The sequence below is a fragment of the Rattus rattus genome, chromosome 2 (assembly GCF_011064425.1).
Source record: "Rattus rattus isolate New Zealand chromosome 2, Rrattus_CSIRO_v1, whole genome shotgun sequence".
Classification (NCBI taxonomy): Eukaryota; Metazoa; Chordata; class Mammalia; order Rodentia; family Muridae; genus Rattus; species Rattus rattus.
In genome coordinates this window covers 74,030,148-74,041,598 of record NC_046155.1, presented here as the reverse complement: position 1 = coordinate 74,041,598, position 11,451 = coordinate 74,030,148, and the positions used below count along the sequence as shown (strand labels likewise).

At 48.7% G+C, this 11,451-nt stretch overlaps 1 protein-coding gene across 4 annotated transcripts; it reads right to left on the bottom strand.

The window, feature by feature from the left end:
- Positions 1-2,107: 2,107 nt before the first annotated feature.
- On the bottom strand, positions 2,108-11,447 carry Znf668 (zinc finger protein 668). 4 transcript variants are annotated; one of them, XM_032892522.1, is made up of 4 exons: positions 11,360-11,408; positions 5,165-5,246; positions 3,845-4,513; positions 2,108-3,480 (listed from the first exon to the last, which is right to left on the bottom strand). In XM_032892522.1, the coding sequence occupies exons 2-4, from the start codon at positions 5,173-5,175 to the stop codon at positions 2,268-2,270; spliced, it is 1,893 nt and encodes a 630-aa protein (XP_032748413.1). In that variant the 5' UTR covers positions 5,176-5,246; positions 11,360-11,408; the 3' UTR covers positions 2,108-2,267. The 4 variants fall into 4 exon arrangements, with proteins under 4 accessions (XP_032748413.1, XP_032748416.1, XP_032748414.1 ...); XM_032892525.1 differs by lacking the exon at positions 5,165-5,246 and having other exon boundaries at positions 11,360-11,447; XM_032892523.1 differs by lacking the exons at positions 5,165-5,246; positions 11,360-11,408 and adding an exon at positions 9,841-11,045.
- Between the last annotated feature and the right edge of the window lie 4 nt (positions 11,448-11,451).

Sequence of the window (11,451 nt, the reverse complement as noted above, 5' to 3'; positions counted from 1 at the left end):
CAATCATGTATGTTTTATTCTAGTGCTTTGGTTTTTAGCATGTCAAACACATCACCTGCTTTATAAAAAAATGTATCTGGAGGTGTAGCTCAGTGGTAGAACATTTAATACATGTGAGACCCTAGCTTCAACTCTAACACCAAAATCAAACCAAGTTAAAAGAGAAAGATGGGGGTTGGGGATTTAGCTCAGTGGTAGAGCGCTTGCCTAGGAAGCGCAAGGCCTGGGTTCGGTCCCCAGCTCGAAGGGAAAAAAAAAAAAAAAAAAAAAAAGGTGGCTGTTCCAAATTAGCTTCGGATTTTCAGACTGGGTTAAAAAATTGGGCTCTTTCTATATACCAAAATGGTGCACAGTAAAGTTCTTGTGGATGTTTTCAAACGCATTCATAATGCCAATACACATGCAGACATCAGGCCAGGGACAAGCCACGTGCCAAAGTCACCTGTTTTCTAGTTGAGACGGTGACTTTCGGCCATACTAATAAACTTGAGAACATTGGGAGGTCCATGTGAACCTCACAGGCCAGTTACATAGTGCGTGCAGTGACCTGCTCCGGGGGCTGACACAAGCCTCAGAAATCTGGGGAAATGGCAAAATAATCTACTCCCACTCCAAGTCTGGTTTCACTGCACTGACAACCACTTACATGAAAGACAAAGAAATGGTGGCAAACACACAGGACAGGAAAACCCTGGTAGTTTTCCCAACAAATGTAAGAAACAGATCGTCAGGTGGGCTGCCTATGCTTGGGAAACTACAGCAGAAGTACCAATCTGAGGTCAGCCTGGGCGACACTGCGACTAATGCAAAAGCAGTGAATCTGAGGATTAAACGCAGAAAGTCAACTTTTCCCTCCTGATTCTGTATTTGAGCCCAGGATTTCACAGAGGTAGTTAAGTGCCCTCCACCTATATAAATCCCAGTTGTTAACTCTTGTGTCTCACCGTGTGGCCCAGGCTACCTGGGACTCCTGTTGTTGACTCAGCTGGCCTCGAACTCAGACCCTCTGCCTCTTGAGTGGTGCAGCCTATCAACATCTTTAGGAACAACTCTGTCCGTTGAGGCCCTCTGCTTAGGCCATACATGTGATTTCATGTAGTTTTAGCTTTTTCTTTTCTTTTCTTTCTTTCTTTCTTTTTTTTTTTTTTTTTTTTTGAGTCAAGGTTTCTATGTGTATCCCTGGCTATCTGGAACTCATTCTGTAGATTAGGCTGGCCTCAAACTCTGAGATCCAACTGCCTTTGCCTCCTGAGTACTGGGATTAAAGGCATGAACCATCAAACCCAGTAAGGAGTTTTCTAGTAAGGTTAATTCTTTATAGTTCATGGGTTTTAATGCGAAGAGAAATCTGGTTTCCTCTAAATATGCTTCCTAATTTGTTACTGTGATAAACATTAAAGACAGGTTTGATTTTTTTTTTTTTTTTTAGCTGCCTCACATGGGGGGGGGCTTTTTTTTTTTTTAAGTAATTAGAGAGACAAGTATGGGTGCTAGGAACCAAACCTTTTTTTTTCTTTTTTTTTCGGAGCTGGGGATCGAACCCAGGGCCTTGCGCTTGCTAGGCAAGCGCTCTACCACTGAGCTAAATTCCCAACCCCCAAACCTTTTTTATTGTGAGCCTTAGTCTTAAATAGTGAAGCCATCTTTCCAGCCCCAAGAAAAAGGAATTGTTTAGCCCCAGCTTACTCCCTGTGAGAGGACTTAATCAGTAAAGGTTTCACGATCCTGAATATAGGCCAGACAAAGGCACATGGGTCTGTTCATTGCAGGACTAATACTTGGAATACACCTTTCAGTCACCAATTATTCTCAGAGGTACAGACGCATCCATGGCCATGAAATCTCTTTCACAGGACAACCCAAAACACACTTTGGCAATCAGTGCATTTCAAGAACCTCTGAGGGGCCAGGTGTGGTGGTAAATCCTTGTAATCCTAGCACTTGGAGGGCTGAGATAGGAACATGGTTGAGTTCACGGTGAGCCTGGGCTACATAGCAAGTTCTGGATCAGTTCTAAGTTGTGAGAGGCTGTCACCAAGACCCTTCTAATGTATGTTAATCCCAGATTTCCACTCCAGTTAAACTGAACCAAGATACAGAAGACAGCTTGGTATCAAAGCCAATGCTTTAATGAGTACCTCTCACAAATGCTACCCCGCTTCCACTGTCCACAGCTCTTAGTGGACGAGAACTGAGCTAGCTGCCCAGAGGCAGGGGTTTGGAGACTAGGGATGGCCTTCTGGGAGTGTAGTGGAGATCTATAAACTTCAGGCTGACCCTTCTTCTGGCATTCCTAGCAGAGCCACAAGGGGTTCCAGGGGTATGGGGGTCCTGATGGGCACAGGGTGGGTGCGTTCATGTTTGCGCAGATCACTGGCACTCAGGAAAGCTTTAGGACATTGGGAACAGGAGTAGGGGCGTACAGAGCTGTGGGTGCGGCTATGCTTACGAAGCCCAGCCCTGTCTGAGAAGCTCTTACCACACTGGGTGCAGGGAAAGGGCCGGAGCTCTGGGTGTGAGCGTTCATGCCTGCGTAGCAATGTCAGTGTGGAGAAAGTTTCTTTGCATTCGCGACACACAAACTGTGGGGGCTTCTCATCAGTCTCCTCCCCACCCACCTCTCCTGCATCTCCCAGGGTACTAGGAGCTTCACCAACACCAGCATCCTGGCACTCCACATGCTCTACAGTCATGCCCACCACTTGCCACTGTGTGGCCACTACACTACCAGACTCAGGCGGTAACCCTAGCAGCCCTGCTGGAGCATCCCCTATCCCTGCACCTGCCACAGGGGCAGCTGAGCCCTCACCTACGACGCCTACAGGCAGTGCTAGTCCCAGTACCAACTCCTGCTGGGGGGCAGCTCCCGTAGTCTCGTTGCTTCTATGGGTGCGCTCATGCTTCCTGAGGCTGGATAACACCACAAAGGATTTCCCGCAGGCATTACAGTGGAAAGGACGCTCGCCAGAGTGCATGCGGCTGTGCTTTGTGAGGCTAGCTCGCTCAGCAAATGCTCGCCCACACTCCTCACAGCGGAACGGCCGCTGTCCTGAGTGTACCAATGCATGCCGCTTGAGGTCCCAGGAAGCCACAAAAGTCTTGTCACACTGCAGGCACTTGAAGGGTCGGTCGCCGGTGTGTACTCGACGGTGCATGGCCAGGTCAGCTGGCTGCCGGAAGTCCTTGCCACATTTCTCGCAGCGGTAAGGCTTTACACCCTCATGTGCCCGCTGGTGGCGGCGGAAGCTCGAGGGATCAGAGAACATGCGGCCACACCGAGGGCACAGGAAGGGCTTTTCGCCTGAATGCGTGCGCTCATGGCTTTGGTAAGAGCTGAGCTGTGTGAAGCCCTTACCACAAGCCGGGCAGCGATAGGGTTTCTGGGCTGCATGGATACGCTGATGGCATGTGAGGGAAGAGGATCGAGAGAAGCTTTTACCACACTCTGAGCAGAGGAAGGGGCGCTCACCCGTGTGGGACCTGTGGAGCAACGGAGGACCTGGTTAGATGGCAACAGACTCACTGTTCAGCCCTATAGCCTGTCTAGGCGCTAATTCCCAAAGAGCTGCAGAGCTGTACCCTAGCGTAAGAAATCCATAGATCTTCTTTGCTATGACCGACACACATGCGCCCCTCCCCTAAGACCCTGTGCATGACTGACCGCAAATTCTGCCTACTTTCCAGCTGTATTGGAACACAGACCAATAAAGCCTTGCCCGCTCTCAGGGCTCCATCTCTAGTCACTTCACCGTGCCACCCGGCCTGACCCCTGTTCAACCAGGCACCCCAATCTTTAGACAAGTGTCTGGCCGCTAATTCCCACTTTTGCATCTAGGGATTGTACCTTTCGTGGTTGCGTAAGTCCTTCAGCTCAGCATAGGCCTTGCCGCAGCGCTCGCAGCTGTAGGGGCGCAGGCCTGCATGCGTGCGCCGATGCTTGCGGAACACTGAAGGATCAGCAAAGCTCTTGCCGCAGTCAGTACAGGCATAGGGCCGCTCGCCTGTGTGCCCACGCTGGTGGATCTTTAGTTTAGAGAGTGTACCATAAGCCTTGGGGCAGTGTGTGCATCGGAAAGGCAGCTCACCAGCGTGTGAGGCCAGGTGCACACGCAGGCACACGGGCTGCATGAAACGGCGGCCGCACTCTGGGCACGGGAAGGGCTTCTCACCAGTGTGGCTGCGTCCATGGCTGCGTAGCTCAGGAGCTGTCTTGTAGGCCTTGGGGCACAGAGGGCAAGCATAGGGCCGGGGCTTGGCTACTGACGCAGATACCTTGTCTCCACTGGCTTCCTCAGCCTTGGGCTCTGCATCCACCTTCGGCTGGACCTCATTCACCTCCTCTGTGCAGTCTGTAGTTGTATGTGTAGCAGCGTGGCGGGCTGCCCTGGGAGCATTTGGAAATGTCTTTGTACAAAACAGGCACTTATAACGGCGGCCAGAGCGCTTGTAGCAGGGGCCTGGGGACTTGGCCTCTGCAGCCTCCACTTCCATGGCCTCGGTGAGTAGACCTTCTCTGTAAAAGAAGCAAAATTAGGCCAAAACCATCCCTCTACATTCTTCAAGGGCCCCTTCTTCACCAAAGCCCTCTCAAGATCTCAGAGGTGACCCTATCTTTAAGAAAACTATTACTGTCATTTTACATGTGAGTGTTTACTGGCTCATGCCCATCCATGCCTGGTGCCCAAGAAGACTGTTCAATCCCCTGGAACTGGAGTTAAGATGGCCGTGAGCTTCCATGTGGGTGCTAGGAATCAAATCTGAATGGTCTGCAAGAACAGCAAGTGCTCTTTTTTTTTTTTTTTTTTTTTAAATGGTTCTTTTTTTCGGAGCTGGGGACCAAACCCAGGGCCTTGCGCTTCCTAGGCAAGCGCTCTACCACTGAGCTAAATCCCCAACCCAGCAAGTGCTCTTAACCACGGAGCCATCTCTCCAGTCCCAAAGGTAATTGGTTATACCCATACTTCCCACCTGACGCTCCTCAGCCCAAACCACAGGACCGACCTCCTCCCTGCTAATGGTCCCCAGCTTTAATACCGCATTCAAGTCTTCCCTGTGATCTGCTCACTGGGGGTAGAAATCAGTAAGTGAGGGGCCAGCATCACAAAAAGACTGGCTATATCCACTCCTCAGCCTGTTTTCTAAACCCTTGGCATTCCTAGAATGCCTAGGTTCCATTACTCTCACAATATTCCTTTCTTAGGTCCACCCACGGCCTTAAGATCTCCAAATGCTCAGGAAAGGCAGACCTAGGTCCAGAGAAAGGAGGAGCCAATGTTGACAGGGTGGTTGGCTGTGTTTGCAGGTAATGGGTCTTCAGTGTATGTTGGTCAGTTCTTGGAAGAGCAACTTGCTCAGAGAATTCTGACCATGCATAGCTATAAGGCACACCACCCCAGAGAGGAATTCTGGTCCATCCTCTGCACTGGAATCCCTTTAGTCCCAGCTCTAAAGTAGCTCACTCACTCTCAAAGCAGCCTGACCTACTGCTGACAGTCGAGCCTCTTCGTCAGTCACAACTGATGTGTCTGAGCTAGCGAGGCCTCCTGGGGTACTGGCTCTTGTCGAGGCTCTACTTTCTGGCCAAGAGCCCAGACAACATCCACACAGCTGCTCCTAGGATCATAGTTGGGAAAAAATAGGATTAACAGCTGCATCAGTCTTAACACCTGCTCATCCTCCCAGAGGGATGAAGGGAAGAGGATTAGGGTAGATCCTCTTAAGAGAAGCTTAGATATGGTGCTAGGGCAGGGGAGAGTGGGTGAGGAGAGGCAGGTGTGCCCAGATGGTGTCAGGCCAAGGTTCTGAGTTCAGACTTGTACATCACTTACTAGATCTGTTTACAGACCTGTGTCCTCATCCGTACATCACAGGAGCTGGGGTGGAGGGGGATGGAGCCAGCCTATCCAAGAGGATGGGGGTGGGGTGCTGGGGCCTTCCAGAAAAGGTAATACAGAAGCAGTTTACCTGGAGCCCCTGAAAGGCTCTGTAGAGTCAGCACCATACCAGGAACCATTTGGGGGATGGGGTGGAAGAGTGAGATTTGAACCCAGGGCCTGGTACAGGCCAGATAAGTGTTCTACCACTGAGTCACATCTCTAACCTCCTAAATTTCCCCCAAAGAAAAAAACAAACAAAAGCTATGCTGGGGAATGTAGCCCAGCAACGAAGTTTTTGACGGGCATGCATCCCTGGAAGGACAGCTCACAGCTGCTAAGTACTTGCCAAATCCCACAGTACCCTACCCTTTTTACATATATCAACACACCCTTACATCAACACCACAAGAAAGCAAGGTTCCGAGAAGCAGAGTTGTGTGCAACCAAGTATATTCTGAAGGCAAACCATCCAGCTTCAAATCTAGCTGCCACCCCTTCCCGCCACGCCTTCCTGCTGATGTAACTTTTTGCTCAATTTATTGTGTATCTTAGAGCCTCAGTTTTCTTGCCTACAGCACATGGGACTGCGTGAGGACGGAATGGGTTCAGACTGCTCCTCTCAACTGTGGAGTCTTGTCAGAGCTGACCAGCTGGGTGTGGCACCATCTTGCATAATTCTCATACAGCCCGAAACGGGGAGACTGACTCCGTTTTATAGATGAGAATGAGTCGGACTCTGAGAGTAAAGAGACTTGTCAGGTCACACAGCTAGAAACTTAACATGGCTGAGATGCTGGTGTTTTTGAGTCTTTGCTCAGAAGTCTGGGACCAGACTGGAGAGATGACTCTGGAGTGTCTGAAGAGAGCTACAGTGTGCTCCTAGGAAGCACACCTATAACCCTAATACTGGTGGAGTCTCAGGAAGGATGATCATTAGTTCAAAGCCAGCCCAGACTACACAGCAAGGTCCTAACATAAATAACAAAAACGAATGGCTGGAGAGATGGCTCTGTAGTTAAGAGCCTTGCTGCTCTTCCAGAGGACCCGAGTCCAGTTCCCAGCAACCACACTGTGTGGCTCACAACCACTTGTAACTTCAGCTCATAGGGATCTGATACCCTCTTTTGGCTCCTTGGGCATCTATGGAGTCCAAACACAAACGAAAAATTAAAAGAAAAAAAAATCCTTTTTAAAAAAGCAAACAAAAAGAACCATCATCTAATGAAGTCGATGTAGGACAGTGCTGTATTCTTACTTTTTTAAAATTTTTTTTGTATTTTTATTCTTAAAAAAAAAAAAAAAGTCATAGGCCAGAGAGATTGCCAGGCAGAGCACTCGCTGGTCTGGAACAATGGTTCTCAACCAGTGGGTCTCCAACAGCTCTTTCTCAAGAGTTACCTAAGGCCCTCTAAGACATAGATATTGACATCATAATTCACAACAAGTAGCAAACTACTGTTATGACGTAGCCACAAACATAATCTTATGGTTGGGGGTCACCACAACATGAAGAGCTGTATTAAGTGACCGCAACATTAGGAAGCTGAGAACCACTAGTGTAGAGGCTATGAATTCAGTTCCTCCCACCCATGTTAGACAGCTCACAATGGCCAGGCTCCAGTGGATCAGTCAGCCCCCAACCCCATTTCTTCCCCCCCCCCTTTTTTTTTTTGGTTTTCTAAGACAGGGTTTTTCTGTAGCCCTGGCTGTCCTTGAACTCAGAGGTCCACCTGCCTTAGCCTCCCCAGTGCTAGGACTTAGGTGTGTAGCACCAAGCATATTTATTTGTGTGTGTAGGTATGCAGGAGACAACTAGGAGTCAAGTCTTGTTTTTCAACTTGAGGTAAGGTCTCTCTCACTTTTTCCTGTTGCTACACTATGTACCCCAGCCTAGTCTGTTGACAAGCTCCCAGGTCATTCTCCTGTCTCTGCACTCCATCTCCCTATAGCAGTGCTGGATTACAGACCTGCGCCACCAAATCTAGCTTTTTGCCTGGGTTCTGGGGCTTAAACTCAGCTTGTCAGGTTTACATGGTGAGTGTTTTAACTCTGCAAACCATCTCTGCAACCCTGAAATCTGTACTTTAAACAAACTCTGACCATTCTAACCAACACCAGAACCAGCTATGTGAGCCAGGATACAGAGGGAAAGCACCTGCCTGACAAGAGTGATTCTACTCTCAGTACCATAAACAAAAGAAACAAAGAAACAAAGAGGAGGGCAGGAAGACACACACACACACACACACACACACACCCACACACACACACACACTCTCTCTCCTTGGTCTTCAAGTACTTCTAGGAGGGAAACATTTTTACTACAACTCTATTTTCAAATATGTTTTTACTACAACTCTAGTTAAAAATCCTCACAAACGCATACACAGCTAATTAAGATGCCCAGAGTCAAACTCAAATCTTAAACCCTGGAGCTGGACTCTTAAGTTCACTCTTTGTTCACTTAAAATTCTTCAGCAAAATCAGGACACTTCCCAGGACAAACACTAGTGCTTTTCTATGAATAACAAACCTCTAACCCATCTCACTCCTGCCGCTCTGTCTAACTCCTCACTTCCATCTCTAGGCTTCGCCTGCCCCGGCCTCCTGTCTTCATTCTAGACCTCAGTTCTTTCCAACTTCAGGTCACTTATACTAGCATTTCTAGCCTCAGAACTGCCACCTTCAGTCTCCTGAGGATCTTTGTCTGTTTGTCTGTCTGTATGATTCCTTGGTTACTTTGGGTCTTGCTCCCACACACTCCTCTATTAGGGCTGTCTTTCTTTTTTTTTTTCTTTAAAAATTTTATTTCCTCTCTTTGTGTTTGTGTATAATACTCACTAGGGGTTGTGTGGAGGGCTGAGGATAGCATGCAGGAGTCAATTCTCTTATTACTATATGGCTCTAGAAGGCTAAACTCAGATCATCGAGCTTGGCCCTCTCCCTCTCTCTTAAGGCCTTTCTGGGTACTGGAGAGATGGCACAGCAGTTGAGAGCAATTGCTCTTGTTCCAGAGGACACAGATTTGGTTCCTATTACCCACATGGTGGCTCACAGACACCTACAACTCCAGTTACAGACAACAGGCATACACTTGGTGCACACACATATATGTAAGCATAACGCTCATACACAAAAAATAACAATAGTCTTCTTGTTTACCTTTTTGGGGAGTGGGGTGTGCGGGATCTGACTATGCAGCTCAGGCTGGCCCTGATTCTTCCTGCCTTAGCCTCCTCAGTTTTGGGCTTACAGGTGTGAATCCTGTACTTTGGCTCTGATCTACATTCCTTCCTTTGTGGCCCTGCTTAGAATTTCTAGCTTTGAGAGAAAGTTTCACTATAACCTTAGCTGGCCTGGAACTGCAGAAGTCTGCCTGTCTCCTGAGTGCTAGGATTTTACCTGTGCACCACCACACCTCATAGACTCCTTTTAGATAATGATATGTTTATCCTAACTACCTTTAACTTCAGAGAACTTTTTTTTACGGTGCCATCTGGAGCAAATCCTACGTGCAGGCTTACTGCTGTGGACTGCTGGGAACAGATAACATTTGTATTTATGCACACTGATCTGACTTTTCAAGTTCATCTCTGGATGCTTAAAAGTCTGAATATTTGTCTTCTTCTAAAATTCTTATGTTGAAGCTCTAACCTCCCCTGTGACTATGTTTGGAAACAAGGTCTTTTCAGAAGTAATTAAGGTTAAATAAAGCCGTAAGAGTAGAGCTTTGGGCTGTAAGGTTAGATTAGTGTTCTTGAGACTAGCATGATACCCCAGTGGGTAAAGGTGTTTTCTATCAAGCCTGACAACCTGAACTGGATCCTCAGGAACCACATGGTGGAAAGACAGAACCAATCCCACTAAGTTGTTCTCTCATCTCCACACATGTGCTACAAGAACACACAAGATAAAATACTAAACATGGTCTTAAAATAAGAGATAACACAAGTAAGGCAATTACCTCAGCTGGTATTTGAAGCCAAGTAGTCAGATACCAAAGTTTCTGCCATCTGTCCCCTTGACGACTGCTTTATTAGCACTAGCACATTTTAATATTTGGGCCTTAATTTTTCACCTCCAGCACTAGGGTCCTGAGAACTTTGTTCTATACCCTTGTTATTCCAAAACTGTTTGGTGACCGAAAGCAAACTGGTGGAATTCACGCCGAGGTCTATAGCCTCTGCCTCTTCCACCATAGGAGTCTGTGAAAGTCAGTCACCAACTATTTAACTGAAATGCCCCGTTCTTACACGGTCACAGGGTTCAAGTATCACACTAGTACTCCAATTTGTTTACTGTGTGATAAAACCCAATGAGGAGAATGACATCTTTCTTTAAGTTAATGAGACTTGGTGCCCCCTAAATCGGGGTGGTTCAGGGAGCAGCACAGGTGTGGTTAAAACAATAAGAAAGGCACCTACATACAAGCTTCAAATAAGCCAACATACAAGCCTCACAAACCTTGAGCCTTTCCGTGAATTGATGAAATTGTGTTGTGGTGAACGTTTAATGATGTCCTAGGCCTAACAACCAGTCAGCTCACAACATGATCCCATTTTTCCACCCTCAGTTTCTACGGCAGTGTCCTCTCTGGTCAGGAGTCTAAGTTCCATCAACAATTCACAAACTTTGCCACCTCCATATGCAATTTCCTTTGCCCAGGAGCCAACCCTCGTTTTCCTTCTCCCACGGGAGGATACTTGCATGCTTCCAATACTCCATTCCCCACAAGAATATTTAACGAGCAGTAAAAATGAGGGATGCGTAGAGCTAGGGGCCTCAATTTCTTCAGTGGAATAGGGTCCCTGAAGCATATGGGATTTTGCAGGGTGTAGGGCCTACCAGACTCTCTGAGGAGGGACAAGACCTGCAGAAACCCAGCGTTCCTCGCTCTCTGCAACCGTGTTTGTGCGGGTGTCCTCGCCAGACAGGCAGCTCCCGCAGAGCGGGGCTGTATGCTGACTAATTTGGGACTAAACCCTAGGATAACGTGGCTTCGGCGAGCGGAACAGGACAGAATGAATGAAGAAGGAAAGAATGAAGAAATGAATGGACAGAGGATCCAGAACAGGACAAAGGCCTGCAAAATGGCGTTCTTTAGGACCGCGGGAGGGGCGGACAGAACCTCGGACTGGGAGGGGGACGCGCAGCCGCGAAGGACTTGGCTGGGAGGCCCTCGCCACACAGACAAAAGCCCGTAACATGGCGGACTCTAGGATCCCCGGGTCGGCGCGGAGCAAGACCGGCAGTCGCGTCCGCTGAGCCTAGGCATCCACAGCGCTGACCGGCGGGCACCGGGCGGGTTCTAGGACCTGCTGGGCTCGAAGCCTACCCGAGGCCGCTCACGGCTCGCCCCGCCCGTGATGCTCGCGGCTGGTCAACTCCGTCCGCTCGGCAGCAGACGGGAAACTGAGGGCACCTCAAACCTCATCGGTGCCCGCTGCCTGAGCCCCTTGCGACCTCCCGCAGACGTGTCCTACCTGGTTCGATTTTCGCAGGCTCCGCAGCTTCGGCGGTGGTGCCTAGCGCTGACAGAGCTCAGGACACTCGGAGAGAGGCAGGCGCTAGGACC

Coding starts and splice junctions, on each gene's coding strand:
- Znf668 (XM_032892522.1), bottom strand. Junction 3,481..3,844: donor GACTTACGCAACCACGAAAG/GTACAATCCCTA, acceptor GTTGCTCCACAG/GTCCCACACGGGTGAGCGCC.